The sequence below is a fragment of the Mustela nivalis genome (assembly GCF_964662115.1).
Source record: "Mustela nivalis genome assembly, chromosome: 18".
NCBI lineage: Eukaryota > Metazoa > Chordata > Mammalia > Carnivora > Mustelidae > Mustela > Mustela nivalis.
The window spans coordinates 58,250,248-58,269,811 of record NC_139037.1 but is presented as its reverse complement, the minus strand read 5'-3'; the positions used below and the strand labels follow the sequence as shown (position 1 = coordinate 58,269,811).

General features: G+C 54.7%; 1 protein-coding gene and 1 long non-coding RNA gene across 7 annotated transcripts in view; one reads left to right on the top strand and one right to left on the bottom strand.

The window, feature by feature from the left end:
* The window catches only part of LOC309853075, a 23,638-nt gene extending 10,060 nt beyond the window's left edge, over positions 1-13,578 (bottom strand). The window contains exon 1 of the long non-coding RNA XR_014305506.1: positions 13,221-13,578. This is a non-coding gene — a long non-coding RNA (uncharacterized lncRNA). The remainder of the gene's footprint in view (positions 1-13,220) is intronic.
* On the top strand, positions 10,450-19,564 carry CEACAM16 (CEA cell adhesion molecule 16, tectorial membrane component). Of its 6 annotated transcripts, none has more exons than XM_082710720.1 (9): positions 10,450-10,980; positions 11,056-11,184; positions 11,441-11,573; positions 12,716-13,060; positions 13,598-13,873; positions 14,834-15,112; positions 15,899-15,959; positions 17,266-17,592; positions 19,327-19,564. In XM_082710720.1, exons 3-9 carry the CDS (start codon positions 11,537-11,539, stop codon positions 19,451-19,453), a joined length of 1,452 nt encoding a protein of 483 aa, XP_082566846.1. In that variant the 5' UTR covers positions 10,450-10,980; positions 11,056-11,184; positions 11,441-11,536; the 3' UTR covers positions 19,454-19,564. The 6 variants fall into 6 exon arrangements, with proteins under 6 accessions (XP_082566846.1, XP_082566845.1, XP_082566848.1 ...); XM_082710719.1 differs by having other exon boundaries at positions 11,403-11,573; XM_082710722.1 differs by lacking the exon at positions 15,899-15,959 and having other exon boundaries at positions 10,453-10,980; positions 11,403-11,573.

Below are 19,564 nucleotides of genomic sequence, written 5' to 3'. Positions count from 1 at the left end.
GTGATGGGAGAAAGATTTCATCGGCTCTTGCTGGCGTTGAAGACAGAAAGAGGCCACAGTAAAGCCAAAAGCTGGAAAGGGCAAGAACACAGATCCTCCCCTAGAACCTCCAGAAAGCAACCCCCCTCCCCGCCGACACCTTGGGTTTGGCCCAGTGAGACCCATTTCAGACTCCTGACCTCCCGAACTGTAAGCGAATAAATTCCTACACTTGTAGCAAATGGTTACAGTGGCCACTGGAAATTAACATAAAGGATGAGGAAAAATTCACAGGAAGGGAAGTTGCCTCTCCTGCTAACTCGACACGCAAATACTCCCTGTAAGGATTTCTCCATCCCCAGACCTCTCTGGACACCCTGATCTCCTGGGCCCCTGATCTGCTGTGTCTGAGAAGGTCAGCCAGGTCAAGGCATGGTCAGGATCAGCCCCAGCACAGGCTGCTTGGGCACAGAGTATGGGGGGATCCTGTGCCTGCTTACCTCTCCTCTTGTCCAGCAACCCCTCATCAAACCCCAGTATCTGTTCTCTCTTTTTCCTCAGTAATAGGGTTTTGAACCAAGTGTATGCCTACTGAGCATAAAAACTACATTTCCCAGATGATCCTGCAGCTCAATGTAGCCATGTGACTAACTCCCGGCCAATGGGATGTGAGCAGAAGTGATGGCTGTGCTCAGTCCTCAAGTCACACAGTTAAAGGGAGAGCATTCCCCTTCCCAGAGCTTAAAGATGTGGTGGTGAGAGACATCTGGGATTGCATGGACAGGGGCGCACAGATCTGGGTTAGAGAGAGCTGGGGCAGGCACAGCAACCGGGACAGAGCCACCATGCCAGGTTAGATAAGTTACCTGAGAGAGAAAGACTCCTCTCTCATTCAAGCTACTAAATTACTTGGGATTCTTTGCAACTACTTCCTTCTAAATCTTGATTCACACAACCCACACCTTCAAGACCATAGTATTTTTTCAAGAGTAAACTCTCTGAGTCTGACACGGGCTGGATTGCATCCCCCGAAAATGTGTCTGTTGAAGCCATAGTGCTTACTGTGACTATATTTGGAGATAGGACCTTTAAAAAGGGAGGGGACGTGGCAAAACATGCAGGCTGTCACCTAGAAGTGACAGTCCCACTCACATCTCCTTGGCCAAAGGAAGGCACGTGATACAATCCAATGTCAAGAGTGCTGGGCAGGGGCAATGTTCCCATGTATGCAGAATAGGCGAAACGGGGGCACCTGGGGGGCTCAGTCAGTTACGCGTCTGCCTTCAGCTCAGGTCATGCTCTCGGGGTGCTGGGATCGAGTCCCGCATTGGGCTTCTTGCTCAGCAGAGACTCTGTTTCTCCCTCTCCATCTGCCCTTCCCCCTGCTTGTGCTCTCTCTCACTCTCAAATAATAAACAAAAACTTAAAAAAATAAAAAAGAATAGGGAAAACCAATATGTATGATCAGCGTAATCCATACGCTACCATAATGCACACCGGTGTCCACATTCTCAACCTCCACGTCTCCCTGAGAGAACTTCCCAGGAACACCTGCTCTCCTCCACCTCTTCAATGACTCATTCATTCATTCGGCAGGTGCTGGACTAGGGTGTCGAGCATGGCCGGGGAAGAAATGTACAAAGACAAAAGATGTTTAGAACAAAGCATTGACAGGATTTGGTCCCGGGTTGGGTATCGGGGATGAGGGAGAAGGGGGTGTCACAAACGCGTTCGCTCATTAGCTCAACAAACATTTATTGATCACCTGCTGTGTGCAGTTGGTGTAGGTTCTGAGGAGATAGCTGGGGACAAAACAGAGATCCCCGCCCTCAGAAAACTGACACAAATGGCCAGACATAATTTCCAGGGGAGTGATGTTATGGAGGAGAATGAGCAGGTGCCAGGAAAGCCAGGGGAGGGGGGAGCTGGAGTGGGGGGCCACCCCCTCGCCCTGTATCTGGCTTGCTGACCAGAAGCAGGGGCAGTGGCACCATTCACAGCGCAAGAGGGCCAGGTATGCAAGGAGGGAAAACGTGTCCATGCGAAAACTCGTAGGCAAATGTTCACAGCACTGCTCCTAATAGCCAGAAAGTGAAAACAACCCAAATGTCCATCCGTGGATGAATAGAGAAACAAAACACAGTGTACCCAGACAAGGGAATGTAATCGGCCAAAAATAAGGACCGAAGTGCTGAGCCATGGCACAACATGGATGAACCTTAAGAACGTGATGCTGAGGGGCACATGGGTGGCTCAGTGGGTTAAAGCCTCTGCCTTCGGCTCAGGTCATGATCCCAGGGTCCTGGGATCCAGTCCCCGCATCTGGCTCTCTGCTCGGCGGCGGGGAGCCTACTTCTCCCCCACCACACCCCCGCCTGCCTCTCTGCCTATTTGTGATCTCTCTCTGTCAAATAAATAAATAAAATCTTAAAAAAAAAAAAAAAAAGAACGTGATGCTGAATGAAAGCAGCGAGACACAAAGTTACATATTGTCTGATTTCATTGATGAGAAATGTCCAGAATAGCCAAATCCATGGAGACAGGGAGCAGCTGAGTGGTTGCCAGCAGCTGGAGGGACGGGGACACGGGGCTGGCGGGGAGGGGCGGAGGATGGGGAGTGACTAGTAAGGGATACAGGGTTTCTTTGGGGGGTGATGGAAATGTTCCAAAATTGATCATGCCGATGGTTGCACAACCCTATGAACATATTAAAAACACCGAACTGTACACTTTAAGTGGGTGAATGGTCTGGTATGTGACTTATATCTCAATAAAACCAAGAAAGAGAAGGAAGGAGGGAAGGAGCAGGGCAGGTTGGGGAGGTCAGTTTTGACTTTGTTTCGGTGCGCTGGAGAAGGCAGCTGGAAACCCCGGGGGTACGGCGGCGGGAGGGTGGACAGTGAACGTGGGTGCACCCTGCCGCACGGTCGCCCCAGAAATGTCATCTTTTATCACTGGTTGGGATTGAAGTTGATTGGGTCTGTCCTTTCTGCCAGACTTGTAGGCAAGGACCCGTGTCAACGCAGAGCCAGCAGGGGGCAGCAGAGGACCACATAGACCCATAGACAATTCCTCTGGTAGCTTGGAGGAGCTACCCACATCGCCTCCGGCACCTGTCTCCAGCTTCTGCCCCTTCATTACCCCTTCAGAGAGCCCAGAGAAGGCACCCAACTGCTCAGGCCCAAAACCTGGGCGCCTCCTTCCCTCAGGGAAGGGCAAACACGAGAACCTACCTCCTGGGCCTCCCAAACTTGGGGTCTCTACAGCCCAGCCCTGGACCAGGACTTTTCTCCCCAGCCTCCTACCTAGTCTCCTGCCCCTTCCCAGCCTCCCACCCCAAGACAGGGCAATGGATCTTCCTAAATCCCAAACTCAGCCCTGCCCCTCCCTGCTCGGAACAATCCATGGCTCCCCAGTGGCTCAAAGTCCAGGCTTCTCACCATAGCCTGTAAATCCCTGGGAGGTCTGGCCCCTGGAGGCCCCTCAGGCTCCCCTGACCCTCACCCCCACCCTATGGCCTGCAGTCTTTTGCCCACCACACATTCTGCCCCCTGGGCGGGGAGCACCCCCAATGGCACCGTGCTCCACTCCCCTGGCCCCACCCCCATTCATCTCCCAGGTCTCAGCTCAGATACCTCTTCCCCCAGGAAGCCCTCCCTGAAACTCGTGCTGGGTTGGGTCCTTTTCCTGAGTTCCTCCACCTCAGCCCTGCCCACTCTGGGTGGTCCCTGTCTAGAGATTTGTCTCGCCACTGGACTGTAAGGCCTGGAAGGACAGGGCCAACCAAGGCAGCCAGGGTCAGGGACAGGTCCCAGCACCTCCCCAAGTGGCAGGCACAGAGCAAGGGCTTGGGGTTGGGGGGAGGGACGCACATGGGATAAGTGAATGTGTGCATATTCTCATTATACAGCCTTCCCTTCCTGTACCTGGCAGTCTCCGCTCACTGAGCAGCTGCTGGCCACCCAGCTCTGTTGAATGAGCCCGACTCCCAGTATCCAGAGACACAAAGAGAAAGCGGAGGAGCCCCTACTCTTGGGAAACTGGTCTTCTGGGAGGTGGGTGGGCAACGGGACCTGCCAGGCACTCTGCTGAGTGTTTCCCATTTACCCACTTGTTTGATCCTCACCACAGTTCTACAAGGGAAATGCTAGGACCATCCTGATCTCACAGATAAGAAAACTGAGGCACAGAAAATTCAGGTCGCCCGGCCTAGAAAATGGACACACCAGGGAACAGAGCAAAATCTCTCTAACATCTGGATTTCTCCTCTACTCATTCTAGTCCGGAAAGAAGGACCAAACGTAACCCACGGCGGCTACCATGTTGGGGTCCACGTGTCCTAGCAAAGGGGTCTGCCTTCCACACGAGGGCCCATGGAGAAGGCACTGTTCATGCCGAGCAGAGAGGCATCACTGAGGGGGAAGCTTGAGGCACTGGGTGAAGTGTTTGGCCCCATTTGGAAGAGACCAGGGTCCTCAGCTGGGACTAGCTGCACCCCCACCCCCCCACCCAGTCCTTCACTGTCTCCACCCAAGCTCTGCCCCTCAAGGCTCAGGGCGGACCCCCACTCCCTTCCTCTGAGCCCTGGTCACCACTAGATTCTCAGGGCTGTGGCTCCTCGTTCTACAAATGAAGAAGTGGCTGTCTGGGGAAGGAAATGGCTGGCCCATGACCAAGACTGATTATGATTCATGGGGAAAACCCTTCCCTCCCAAACTCAACCCCTTTGCAGGCAGAGGGCATTGCCCTCTGAGAGTCCGTCTAGGGCTGGGGGGGTGCGGGCGGAGGGGTGTGGCCCGCAGGGGTGGAGCCCCTGATGCACGGCTCCCCCACCCACCCAAGCCTGTGGGGTGGGCTCAGGTCATGATCCCAGGGTCCTGGTCTCTGCTTATCAGGGAGCCTGCTTCCCCCCCACCCCACTGCCCCATCTACTTGTGATCTCTGTCTATCAAATAAAAAAATAAATAAAATCTTTTTTAAAAAAGAAAATCACACGTCGGGGGGGTGCCCACCTGGCTTAGTGGGTGGAGTGTGCGACTCTTGATCTCAGGGTTGTGAGTTTGAGCCCCACGTGGGGCGTAGAGATGACTTAAAAAAGAAATCCTAAAAAAACGAAAAAAAAAGTATGCCCCAGTGAAGCTAAGAAAAAGATGTTTTTGAGGGTCGCCTGGGTGGCTCAGTTGGTTGGGTGGCTGCCTTCGGCTTGGGTCATGACCCCGGACTGCAGGGATGGAGCCCGCCTCGGGCTCCCAGCTCCTTGGGGAGTCGGCTTCTCCCTCTGACCTTCTCCTCTCTCATGCTCTCTCTCACTCCTTCTCTCTCAAATAAATAAATAAAATCTTTAAAAAAAAAAAAAGAAAGAAAGAAAGAAACAGATGTTTTTGAGACTGGAACTCTGAATACTCACTAGGTATTTGAGGATATTAAGGAAGTGGTTTTTTGTTCATCTTATTTTCGCGCATTAGGTGAAAATATGAGACTGTGTGTGTGTGTGTGTGTGTGTGTGTGTGTGTTTTAATGAGTCCCTATCTTTGAGGGATTCAGGCTGAGGTAGCTATGAATAAGATGATAAAACGCCTGGAAATTGCTTTCAAATGCTATAGGTCAGGGGTGGGTGCAGGAAGGGAAGGAAGATTAAAGCTGGGGGATGGGCAGGAGGTATTACTGTCCCCTCTACTTTGGATGAGTGTGTGGAATTTGGAAATTTCCCAGAATAAAAAGTTATTTAAATGTAAAAAGGTATTAAATTGTTTATCCCTAACTCTAAGTCCAAATCCACCCCCTTCCAATACTCCGGATGGATAAAATGAGGCTTAGAGAAAGGACATCTAGCCAGGTTCCCACCCAGACCCATCTGGACCCTTGGGGACCCCCTTGGAAGGCTGGCACTCTCTCTCTACTCCCCTCCACCTCCCTAACTCCAGAAAAGCCCAGTTTCTCACACTTACCAACCCAGCCCCCTGCAGCCCCTCATTCCAGGCCTAGATCCTTCTCTTCTGTCCTCATTAGCTCTCTTACCCAGGCTGCACCTTACCATCACCCCATTCAGCCCTAATGGGCCATCTTTTGCATCCCAAGTCCTACTCCCTAGGTCCCCTGCTCCCTCTGTAACTATCTCTTTCCCACAGCCTCCTCCCTCACTCAGCTCCAGCCACACCAGCTGCCTTGCTGTCCTCACAGTCACCAAAGACCCTCCTGCCTCAGGGCCTTTGCACTTGCTGTGCCTGCTACCCCAAAACCCCCTTCCCCCAGATGTGTCACCTCCTTCAGGTCTCAGCTCACACCTTCAGAAAGGACCTCCCTGACCTCCCTGGCAACCCCCGTCCCTCCTATCCTCTGGCCCTACTTTATTTTTTTATAGCAGTTATCTCTCCTTGACAAGATATGCCGTATCAATTTTTTGATTAGTGTTCCTCTCCCTCCAATAGGATTACGCCCCACAAGGAAAGGGATGTTGTCTGTACCCCAGCACAGCCCGACTGATAGTTGGCACTCAATAAATATTTGTCTAATGATTGAAGGACTTGGAAACCACCCCCCTCCCCCTCCTGGCTCAATGAGGTGAGAGGGAGAGACGGGGGCGGAGGGTTGGGGGGGTAGATGAGAATCCAGACACAGGGAAAGAGCCTATGCTAAGGCATGAGTCTCGCTCCTCCGATCCACCCATCCCCACCTGCATGGTACCCCAGGTCCTCTTCCCTGGGGTGAGGGATCTGGGGTCCTTCGGGGGATCTGGGGGTCCCTTCTCCCCAAGGACAGCCTCCCCAGGACCAAGCCCAGACCTTGCCTGCCAGACGGGTGCAGGAAGCCACACCTAGAGGTCAGGTTCATGAGTAAATATTGCAGCATCCAAGCCTCCTCTCAGCAGATAAGGGGGTGGGGGGGGGGTCAGAAACCTGCTTTGGCCTCGCTGAGGGATTAGCTGCAGCCAACCCCCTCAGCTCCAAGGTCTCTGCCCTGGAGGATGGGACAGGGGTCCCGCCACCGGAGCCCAGGCCTGTTTCCATCTAACAAATACTGATTGAAGTCCCGCAGTGGATGGGATCAGAAGCACCCGGCACTAGGCCTTCTTCCCAGGGAGGTATTGACATGGCTGGTCAGATAAGAAGGTGGGGGCCGGAAGGGCTGACAAAACAAGATCAGGGAAACTTGTCCCCAGTCTGCTGTGCGGCATGGAGAAGATAAGACTTGCCCACTCCAAACTCTGGAGGCAATGGCCCTGAGCCTCAGTTTCCCGGGCTGCAAAATGGATCCTCGGGGAAGAAGGGAGATGGGGTGCCCAGTGAGGTAACAGGTAAAGCCAACGATTTCAAAATGAACAATAGCGTTGGTGTAAACTAGGTCACGCGATCCGTCCATTTCCCCGTCCTCAGTCCAGCCACCACCACCCCCTGCCTGTTCCAGTGCCTTCCAACAGAAGACATGCAAGCCCCATACACAGGAGAGGACGTCCTGCTATCACATGAAGCAAAGCAAAAACAACAAAAACAAAAACCAGGTGAAATGAATTGATTTAGCCCATGTTATCACCTCCACATGGAATCAATATAAAAAAATGAGTGATCTGGGGCACCTGGGTGGCTCGGTCGTTAAGTGTCTGCCTTCGGCTCAGATCTTGATCCTGGGGTCCTCGGATCAATCCCCGCATCAGGCTTCCCACTCAGCAGGAAGCCTGCTTCTCCCACTCCCACTCCCCCTGCTTGTGTTCCCTCTCTCACTGTCTCTCTCTGTCAAATAAACAAATAAAATACTTAAAAAGAAAATTAGTGGTCTATTTCATTTTACATTTTTGTTTTGCTTTTGCCAGCAACAGGTCCTTAGTATTTGGCGTCGTCATTTTACTCACCACTCATCTCCGGTGGCTACCGTACTGGACACAGCTAGACTATTGCAAACACCCCCTCAGGGCCTCCCAGCTTGGATCCTCACTCCCCGCCCCCATCTGTTCCCCACAAGGCAGCCAGAAGTTTCTATTAACACCTAAGTCAGCCCCGTCCTCTGCTCAAAGTGGCTGTCATGGGTCTGGTCTCAGAGTAAAAGCCAAAGTCCTCCCATGGCCCATGAGACCCTGCAGGATCTGCCCCCACCCCCTCCCCCAGCCCCTTTGTTCTTCCTCACACTCACCAAAACGCTCCTGCCTCAGGACCTTTGCACTTGCTATGTCCTCTTCCTGGAATGTTCTTCCCCTAGATTCAGCATGGCTTCCTTAGTTAAGTGCTGCCTCCTACAACATCTTCTCACTGCCGGACATAAACCAGTGCCCAGGCCACCTCTAATGCCTCCCCCACTTTCTTTTTCCCCATGGCATTATCCCCACCTGAAAGTTAGATGCGTTTGTGTTTATTTGCCTATTGACTGCCTCCCCAAACAAAAGGTCAGTTCTATGAGGCAGGGATTTCTGTCCTATTCATGACTGTGATCTAAGGCCTGGACTAGGTGCTCAAGAAACTCCAGCTCTCAAACGAACCAAGGATCTCGGCTCATGCCCAGGAGCACCAGAGTAGAGGCAGTGGGGGTGGGGGCTGGCAGCGGACCCGGAAGGGCAAGGACAGTAGAGAACAGTCAGCATGGCCCCATGAGGGGTAGGGAGCCACGCAGAGTCTGGACAAAAGCCTGGATATGTCTCAGGCCTCCCAGAGACGTGGCCTCATCGCCCTCCTCAACCAGATAGCAAATCACCAGAAACCCGGGCCTCCCTGGAGACTCCTGTTTCTGTCATCCACAGCCGGCGTCTGCTTCCACAAACACCCCTTGAGCCCCTGCTCTGTGCCCGACCCTCGGCTGGGCAGCAATGGGGACACAGTAGTGACCGCAACAGCCCAGGTTCTGCCCTCCCAGGACTCCTAGTCTAGATGGGGGGCCCACCCCCTGACTGTGAGAACCTATGGTGGTCAGGGCTGGGCCTGAGGATCACAGGGTGTCCTTAACCTAGTCCGAGAGTCCAGGGGGACTTCCTGGAGGAGGAGGAGTCGGGCAGGTAATGGGATAGAGCAGAGGGAAGCAGGGATCTAGAGTTCGCGGCCGAGGGGGTGTCCATGAGGCTGGTCAAGCCGGTGGGGCTCGGCCATGCAGGGCCTCATGGGCTGCACCAAGGAGCTGGGCTTTCTCCTAAGGATACTGGGGAGTCCTGGCAGGTTCTGAGCATCATGGAAGGAGGAGGGTGAGATCTGGGCCAGGGACCTGGGAGAACTTGCAGAGGGAAGCCAGATAGGAGGCGGGGGGGATGCCTGGACCAGGGAAGGGGTACAAGGAAGGAGAGAAGGCACATACGGAAGAGAGTTTAAGAGCAGGTGCCACAGGGTGTGGTGTGCTGGGGGGGAGCGGAAGCATCAGGGACCCAGTCCTGGGTCTGTGTGTCCCAATGACAGGTGGATGGTGGCGCCATCCCTGATAAGAGGAGGAGGAGGAGCAGGTCTGGGGGAAGATGCCAAGGTCAGTTTGGGACAAGGTGAGCCAGCAGTGCCCAGGGACATCGAGGGGGAGGCGTCCTGAATGACTCCGGGACGCGTCCCAGGGCTCCAGGGAGAGGCCTGGGTCAGGACAGAAAAGGATGAGGTGAGGTTGCAGGCGGGGTGAGGAGAACTGGAGGTCCCAGGGCACCCACACCTCCTGCCAAGCCCCCACCCTCCCCGACCGAACAGAGCCCGGCCCGGCAAGGGTAGCTCAGGACACCGGGCAAATTAGGAGCAAAGCAGGACGGGTGAGCCACAGGTAAGGCTCCTGCCGGGCACAGGCCACTGGGGCCTGACAAGAACCAGGACCCGTAAGCCCTCAAGGCTTCAACAGGAACTCATCTGTCAAAAACACTTCCCTGTGGGTTAAAGCCTCTGCCTTTGGCTCAGGTCATGATCCCAGGGTCCTGGGATCGAGCCCCACATCAGGCTCTCTGCTCAGTGGTGAGCCTGCTTCCTCCTCTCTCTCTGCCTGCCTCTCTGCCTACTTGTGATCTCTGCCTGTCAAATAAATAAATAAAATCTTAAGGAAAAAAAAAAAAAAACCACTTCCCCTAGCCCCCCCCCACAGCCCTGCCAACCTCACCTTCCCAGAGACGTTGCCCCTGATCTCCTCCCCCACCTCCAATTTAAAAATCACAAACCCCCTTCTTGGCTTGATTTTTCCCCAACACCACTTAGGTCCATCAGACATGGAATAGAGTTTGTATTTTTCTATTTTTTTAAAGATTTTATTTATTTATTTGACAGACAGAGACCACAAGTAGGCAGAGAGGCAGGCAGAGAGAGAGAGAGGAGGAAGCAGGCTCACCGCTGAGCAGAGAGCCTGATGTGGGGCTCCATCCCAGAACCCTGGGATCATGACCTAAGCCGAAGGCAGAGGCTTAATGACTGAGCCCCCCAAGGTGCCCTAGAGTTTCTATTTTATTTGTTTATCCCATGCATGTCAGCCCCACGAGACCAGTGATTTTATCTACCTGCACCTAGAACATGGCCTGGCAGACAGGAGATGCCCATTCAATATTTGTTGAATAAAAGAGCCCTATGAGGTGGGTATGGTCATTGTTTCCATTTCACAGATGAGGACACTGAGGCCCAGCCGGCTCCACAATTTGCCCAGGGTCATGGAGGTAGGGGACCATGGACTAAGCCCAGGGCCACTGCCCCTTTAATGGCAGTCACACCACCCAGACCCCGTGTGTGCGGCCCCAGCCTGCCAGGGGCTGTCCATCTCACTAACTACTGGCAACAAACTTAAGCAGGGTCTACACGTAGACTGCTTTTTGGAGCAGCAAACAGAGACTCAGCAAGGGGCTGCCTCCAGCTCCACCCGGGGAAAGAGAAGGGCCAAGGTCAAAACCGGACCCTCTCTGGCTCCAAGCTCTCCACACTCACACTTGACAGGCAGGGAAAACAAAGCTGAAGAAGGGAAGAAAGAATGTGGGTTTCTCAGCCCCAGAGAAAGTGTGTGTGTAGCCACCCCACCTCCCTCCCTCTGTGTGGCTTTGGAGACAGCAGGCTTCAAATTCCCTCTCCTGTAGGAACTTGGGTGAGTCAGAGCCCCTGCCCAGTGCCTCACTTTCCCTATCTGCAAACAGAGTTTCTAACAGTGCCCACCTCGCAGGACATCCCCTGAGAGGACAGCTGAAGATCCCCCACGTTCCCTGAGGCTGGGAAAGGACAGTCACTGCTGACTGGTTTTATCTCTCTGTGACCCCCGATTTCACCAGGGAGGCTCAGGCCTGGGCCCCGGGTAAGAATTGCCCTAAAATCTTCCCCCGCACCTCCCCCCGCCTCCCTGGCGACCTGGTTCTTCTCCTGGTACCAAACCCAGGCCCTTGGCACAAAGAAGGTTAGGCAGTGCCCCAGGAGGCCTGGCCAGGTCATGGCCCCTGGCCCGGGCCTGCCACACCCACTCTGGTACCCACACGGGGCCCCAGATCCTCGGTGACTCGATCCCTCCAAATTCAGGTGATCTCCCCCGGCTCCAAATCACCGAACCCTCCCAGGTCCCACGCCAGACGGAGCCAGGTCCCCACCGGGAAGGGCCTCAGAGCACCGGGACGCCAACACCGCTGCCTTGCAGACCAGATTGGGGGCGAAAGATGGCACTGACTAGCCACAGCTGGCTCTTCCTCAGTGGTGAGCAAGAACGGTACCCCCACAACCTCCGCACCCCACCAACCCCAGGGAGGGCGGGGATCCCTGCAGCCCGGGAGAGGGAAGGTGGGAGCTAGAAGTCCAGCAGACTAGGTCAGGAGGGCATCGTTGGCTCCGCTGGGAGGCACTGGCGTGGGGCTGGCCGGGGAGGCTTGCAGAGTGAACCTCACAGATTTCTAAGATCGGAGCATGAACTAAGGCAGGGGAGCCACCGAGCCTCCTTGGAAGCTTGGCTAGGGTGCACTCTAGCTGGCAGTTTGGCCTCTCTTCCCGAGAACGTGGCTTGGGGCAACGGGCCCCCTTCCCCTTCTCGGCCTGTTTCTTCATCTGTGAAATGGACTAAACTCACAGGGTTGTTTGAAGGTCAGAATAAACAGCATTGGCTAGCACTGGCCGTGCCCTTGGAGCTGTTCTAAATGTTCTCCCTATGGGAACAACAACATTCGGGAGGAGGCCCGCTCACGACCCCCACTCCATCAACGAGAGACCTGAGGCTCAGAGAGGGGAGGCCACTGGCTGGTCACACAGCCAGTAGTGGTAGGGCTGAGTGCTAGACCCAGAGCCCTCACCCCTAGCCATGCTTTATCAGCCTGGAAAGTACCAGAAACTAAGCAGCCACACCAGCATTTCTTCCCCAAGAACCTGCATGGCCGCCCATTCCGGGCAACCAATCGCACACAGTTCAAACCCAAGCTGCCCTGACCAGCCAGTTGGGTTTGGAGCTTATCTTCAGCCAGTAAGGAAAAGGGCAGAGTCAATTAATCACACTCCTACTAGCTGCAGGGGTCAGACCTAGAGAGGCAAAGGAAAAGCACTGGACTAAGAGTCATGGCCCAGAGGCTAGACAGGCCTGCCTGATTGTGTAAGCCTTGGTTTGGTGACTCTCGCCCCAGGAAAACCCTCTCGTGGGCTGAGCACGTGCTACATGCCAGATCCTTGGCACAGCCCATCCAGTTCAATCCTCAGGCCTGCTTGAGGACCAAGACCCTATGGCTAGCTAATACTTAGTGAGCACTTACTGTATACCAGGAACCCATGGGCCAGGACCCCGCATCTCCTCCTCCATTGAAGGGGGGCCATGGTCAAGCGCGGCTCATCCCATCCCTCTGGCTCCTCTTCCTCAGCCGCTTTCCTGAGTGTGGGGGCCGAGATCTCTATCACCCCCGAGCCTGCCCAGCCAGCCGAGGGGGACAACATCACACTGACTGTCCACGGGCTTCAGGGGGAGCTGCTTGCCTACAGCTGGTATGCAGGGCCCACTCTCAGCCTGAATTACCTGGTGGCCAGCTACATCGTGAGCACGGGCGACGAGACCCCTGGCCCAGCCCACACAGGGCGGGAGGCTGTGCGCCCCGACGGCAGCCTGGACATCCACAGCGTCCTGCCCAGGCACTCGGGCACCTACATCCTGCAGACTCTCAACAGGCAGCTACAGACGGAGGTGGGCTACGGACACTTGCAGGTCTATGGTGAGACACCCCTCCCGTCCCCCCCCCCCGCCCCAGGCTCCCCTCTGCCCCAGCCAGCCTTCCCATCTCCTTCCCAGTCCCTCTTAAAAAAAAAAAAAAAAAAAAAGTAAAAACTTAAAACCATTAAAAAAAAAAGACAAAATAACATTAAAATGCTCACCTCGAGGCGCCTGGGTGGCTCAGTGGGTTAAGCCTCTGCCTTTGGCTCAGGTCATGATCTCAGGGTCCTAGGGTCAAGCCCCGCATCAGGCTCTCTGCTCAGCAGGGAGCCTGCTTCCTCCTTTCTCTCTGCCTACTTGTGATCTCTCTCTGTCCAGAGAGAATAAAAAATAAAAAATAAAATCTTTTAAAATAAAATGCTCACCACCTTCAGGATGGCTTCCAGGACTACACCAGCCTCCTATCCCATTTGTTGTCCCTCCAGCTGGGGGTCCTGGACACCACCGGGATCCAGCCATGCCCCTGGACAGGGGAGGGGGACAGTTGGGGGAGCAGGCAGTGCCCGGCCCCCTCCCCCTCTGTCTCTTGCCCCCACAGAGATCCTGGCCCAACCTGTGGTCATGGCCAACGACACGGCACTGGTGGAGCGCCGAGACACCCTGCGCCTGACGTGCAGCAGCCCCAGCCCCGCTGAGGTCCGCTGGTTCTTCAATGGCGAAGCCCTGCCCATCGCCATCCGCCTCGGCCAGTCCGCCGACGGCCGGGTGCTGACCCGGCACGGCGTCCGCAGGGAGGAGGCTGGAGCCTACCAGTGTGAGGTCTGGAACCCGGTCAGTGTCAGCCGCAGCGAGCCCATCAACCTGACTGTGTACTGTGAGTCCTCCTGGCCCCACTTGGAAATACCCAGTGCCCAAACCTCATAGATGGGTAAACTGAGGCCAGGAGAGGGTGCCTGAGGGCACACAGTGAGTCAGGAGGTGAACTGGGGTTAGGAGCCAGGGATCCCTCTTAAAATGCACTTGACCCATCTTCCTAAGGACTAAAAACCACCCGAGAAATGGAATAAGCCTTCAGCCGGAACCAACACCCTCAAGAAGGGACCCAGGGCTGGCGGGTTTTGAAAGGGAGGCGGGAAGTGAGTGGTGGGGGGGGAGGGGAGATCAAACAGAAAAATGTAACCAAAGCATGGAGTCATTCCCAGGGGCAGCAGATCCGCAGTGTGGAATCCGGGGCAAGTAAATCTCGGAGGTACGCAGGGGCCGCTGATGTAGAAAAACTTGGAGCCTAGAATCCTACGACCAGGGAATGCTGGATTTAAGAAGCCCTGAATTCTGGACTCTGAGAATCCTAGAAACTCTAGAAACAGAGATTCTTAGAATCTTAGAGTCAAATTCTAAAATCTTAGAGCCACCCAATCCTAGAATTTTAGAAACCTAGATTTCTAGAATCTTAGAGCCCTAGAGCCTAGAAGCATTGACTAGAAGCATTGACTCTTGGAGCCCTAGAATTCTATAGACTCTTAGAATGCCTTATGAGAAACCGATAGTCTAGTCTTCTTCTTCTTCTTCTCCTTTTTTTTTTTTTAAGGGGGCCATAGATTTCGAAAATATCTTGAAATTTTGTCTGGCCCCACGTCCTCTTTTTACAGAAGAGAAAACAAATCCCCGGAAAGGGGAAAGTGATTCTCAAGATCCTAGTGCAAATTAGAGATCTGTGTGGGATCTGAAAAGACCAGAGCTCTCTCCCTCCACTAGGCCCACATGTTCCCAGGGGTGCCCACCTCTACGCCCCTGTCCCTCCACTGCCCCGTCTCTCTCCCTCCTGCCCCCACAGATGGCCCAGAACGCGTGGCCATCCTCCAGGACTCTACCACCCGCACGGGCTGCACCATCAAACTTGACTTCAACACGTCCCTCACCCTGTGGTGTGTGTCCCAGTCCTGCCCAGAGCCCGAGTATGTGTGGGCGTTCAACGGGCGGGCCCTCAAGAACGGGCGAGACCACCTCAACATCAGTAGCATGACCGCAGCCCAGGAGGGCACATACACGTGTATTGCTAAGAACCCCAAGACCCTGCTTTCCGGATCCGCCTCAGTGGTGGTCAAGCTCTCTGGTGAGTCGCCCCCGGCCTGACCACCACCCCCTCCCCACGGAAGCCCAGATGGACAGTGAAAGGTTTGGCTGCAGCCCCAAAAGTTAAGGGTACCCTTTGCCCAGAAGATAATCGGAAAGTAAGAGAGTCTCAACCCATTCTTTGGCCAAGTGACAAAGTGGTGTGGCGGGGGGACCCCTCTTTGTTCGGGTGGCAGAAGGAGACACCCCCTACCTTGTCACCTGAACAGGAATCAGACTCTTCTGTGAGGGGTGGCGAAGTGAGAAAGGGGGCACATGTCTGTCTCACACACGGGGTAGAGTGGGGACACATTCATCTGTCCCTTCACATGCATGCCCCACCCCCCGTTCTGAACTCCCCCTGACGCAGCTGGGGAGGACCCCGCCCCATTCCCTCCATGCCGACAGCTGAACAACCATGCAGCCAACTAGATGATGCAGTTATCTGGCCCCTGTGACTGCGTGCGCGTGCATGCACGGACACACATACGCACACACGGCACACACACGGAAAAGCACGGCCAGTTGCTGGCAAGTGGAAAAACCCAGCCAGGGAGGCGCTGTCTTGCCTCTGTCCTCAGACAACCTGGGGGCTGGGGGTAGTGCAGACACAGCTGGTGTTTGGAGAGCTATCAGCATCCTCAGGGGACACTTTCTCATCCCCTGGGGATGGTGGCTTTGAGGCCTCATTAATTCTGCCTTGGTTCCTTCCCAAGTGGCCACCATCCCCCAAGGACAGTGAGAACAGTCCTTCCCTCCCTTCCTCCCCCTTCCCTCCTACTAACAGGCTGGGTCTCATCCAAAGGGTGGATACTCTTTCACCCAAAGCAGAAATGGCATCCCCAGAGGTAAGTGTACCTCCGGCCCCACCCCCACCTGGGGACTTGGCAGCTGGTCTCGGCAAGAGACGGGGGGTATACCAGATGACCCCCGGTGCTGCCCCTAGCCCTGTTTGTGCGGGCCAAGATGGGGGGTGTCCAAGTGTGCAGGTATGTGCAGGGAGTGGGTACAGCACCCCCAAGGGACTCCTGAACGGTCAGCAACCCTGTGACAGGTGCCAGGCAGAGACAGAGGAAAAGGAAACACCCCCCCACCCCCATGTGGGGCAGACTCTGATCTGATGGAGGAGACATGGTCTCTGCTCTTGGAGAGATGATCCTGGAATAGGGAGGCATGACTTCCTTATTCAGGGTGCTGCCCATCAGAGAGAAGAGGCAATGCCTCACACTCCGTGGGTGTTTAAGCAGTGACGGAGGAGACACCCAACCGCAATGAAGCTCCAGTCAGACGGAGGAGACACTCACGCTTGGGGACATTTCGTAGTCTGACGGGAGAGATGTGGTCTTGAAGAGACATGGTCCTCTCTTTTTTTTTTTTTTTTTTTTTGAGAATTCCTAGTCTGATGGGGGAGACACAGTTCCCACCTCTGAGTTACTCCCAATCTGATGGGGGAGTATAAGCCCCCCATTTTCTAGGAATTTCCTGTCTGATGGGATAGACATGCCCCAGTCCAACTTCTGGAATCCCCAGGCTGACTGGAGAGATCTATGATCTGGAATTTCAAATCTGATGGAAGAGACATGGCCTCCCACCCTTTGGAATCTTTCTATTTGATAAGAAACTATTGTCCCTACATTCTGAGGTCTCTTGGTTTGACAGAAGAGATACAGCCTGGGGTACATAACTCCCAACTATCTGATAAGGAAGGCAGGGCCCCCATATTCTGAGAATTTCCAGTCTGATAGGGGAGATATGCCCCCTCATACTCTAGAATTTCCAATCTGATAGGGGAGACGTGGGCCCTATATTTTGGGAATTTTCAATCTGATGGAGGAGACATGGCCTGACCCTCTAGGGTCTTAGAGTTAAATGGGAGAAATATCCCCCAAGGGCTGGAAATTCCTAGTCTGATGGGGGCAGAGACAGCCCCCATTGTGGGAGAAGACACAACTCCCTGGCAGGCATTGTCAAGACACAAAACCCCCCTCCACTACCACAAAAGTCAGCTCCTTCCTCTGTCTCCTTCCCGGCACCCTTCCAGGGGGAGCACCTGCCAGTTGTGGGGAGGCACGGATGAGCTGGCTGAGGGGGGGAGGGGGACACTCTGCCCCGTGCAGGCCCAGCTGACCCAGCCTCCCCCCACTCTTTCCCCAGCCGCAGCAGTTGCCATGACAATCGTGCCTGTGCCGACCAAGCCGATGGAGGGCCAGGATGTGACCCTGACTGTCCAGGGCTACCCCAAGGACCTACTGGTCTATGCCTGGTACCGCGGGCCTGCCTCAGAGCCCAACCGGCTGCTCAGCCAACTGCCGTCTGGGAACTGGATCGCAGGCCCCGCGCACACAGGCCGGGAAGTGGGCTTCGCCAACTGCTCGCTGCTGGTGCAGAAGCTGAACCTCACGGACGCCGGCCGCTACATGCTCAAGACCGTCACGTTGCAGGGCAAGACCGAGACGCTGGAAGTGGAGCTGCAGGTGGCCCGTGAGTGAGCCAGAGAGCGCGGAGGGTGAATCTTTTCAGACACAGGCTCCCAAAGGGGCGCTCTGTCTCCTCCATAGTCTGGCAAACACAGATTGAGGGTGGTTATGCCTCCCCATCAGACTGAAAGAAGGGATTTTGTCTCCTCCATCTGACTCGAAGATCTCGAAATAGAGTTCTTTCCTCTTCCGTCCAACTGATGACCTAGACTAGGGGTAGACAGGCCTCCTCCATTAGACTGAAGGCTTCTACGGGGGACTTCTGTGCCTTCTCTCTCACACAAGAGGTTCACCAGACTGAAGATTTTCAAAGAGGAGACATAGTCTGAGAGGAGGGCATCCTTTTCCCAGCAGATGCATAGACTCCAAAACATAGGAGATATTGCCTCTGCTACTATATTGGGAAGATGAGTTAATGATGGGAGTTTACCTCCCCCATCAGAATAGATGTGTAGCATGACGGTGGATCCTACCTCCCTCTTCAGCCTGGGAGATCCTAGATCATTAGGATTGTGTCTCCTCCTTTGCATTACAGTAAGAGTGAGGACAGAATTTCTACCATCAGAGGATAGAATTTTTCTCATAATGGAGGAAGTGAAATCCTCCATTAGAATAGAAGCTTCTAGATGGTAGGAACTGTGTCTCTTCCCTCAGACTAGGAGTTTCCAGTGGTCAGGAACAATGTCTCTTCCATCAGCCTGACAATTCCCAGATGTTGAAGACCATGTCTTGCCCATCAGAGTAGGAACTCCCAGGGGCCATGTCTCCTCCATCAGTCTGGGAGCTCCCAGAGGCAGGAAACATGTCTCCTCCATCAGACTGGGAGCTCCCAGAATCAGGCACCAGGCCTCCTCTATCAGACTGGAACCTCCCAGACTTAAAGACCATGTCTCCTCCATCAGACTGGGAGCTCCCAGAGTCAGGGACCATGTCTCCTCCATCAGACTGGGAGCTCCCAGAGTCAAGGACCATGTCTCCTCCATCAGACTGGGAGCTCCCAGAGTCAGGGACCATGTCTCCTCCATCAGACTGGGAGCTCCCAGAGTCAAGGACCATGTCTCCTCCATCAGACTGGGAGCTCCCAGAGTTAGGGGCCTGGTCTCTTCCATCAGACTGGGAGTTCCCAGAGTTAGGGACCATATCCCCCACATCAGACTGGGAGCTTCCAGAATCAGGGACCAGGTCAACCCCCATCAGACTAAATTTCCCTGGAGGTCCAAGAGCCATGTCCCTGAGGCAGGTTTCATCCCATTAGACTAGAAGCTCTCAGACACTGGAACTAGGTCATTCTCCAGTCTGGAGTCTCACCTCCCCCATCAGACCAGGTACTTTTGGAAGTCCTGAGTCAGGCATGGCATCACCCAGCTCAGGCATGAAGCTTCCAGGATCAGGAAATCAATCACTGCCAGGTACCCCCTAGATACCCTTCTTCATCAAACCCTGGTCCCAGGTCAATGCTGGAGGTAGAATGCTCTTCGATGGCAGCCATCCACCCCCCTCCTCCATGAAGGTTCGGGATTCCTTTTCACCCTGTCTCTCTTCTCACAGTCAACCTCCCTCCCCTGCATGAGGACCAACGCCACCTTCCTGAACCTGAACCTGGCACAGGCTGAGCGTGTTGAGGGGGGCGCGTGGGAGGCTGGGGGTGGACAGGGGAGCAGGAGGGGTGAGGGTCCTGGGACCTGGTCCTCTACCTCCCTGACAGCCTCTTCCACCCTTTTCCCCCATCCCCCCTCAGCCCTGGAGTAGCAGCACAGCTGTGGCCGTGGGAACCTCGGAGAGAAGAGCTCTTCATGCCACCCATCACCCCCATCTCCTCCCACTGGGTGGAGGACCACTTGCTCCCAGTGAGGATGCCAGACTGACCATGGTCAGCCGTTCTCCTGCTTCCACACTAGAGTTAGAACTGACAGGGCCCTACTCCCTCGCTGAGTTGTCGGAGAGCCACAGAGACCATAAATGTCCTGGTTAACACA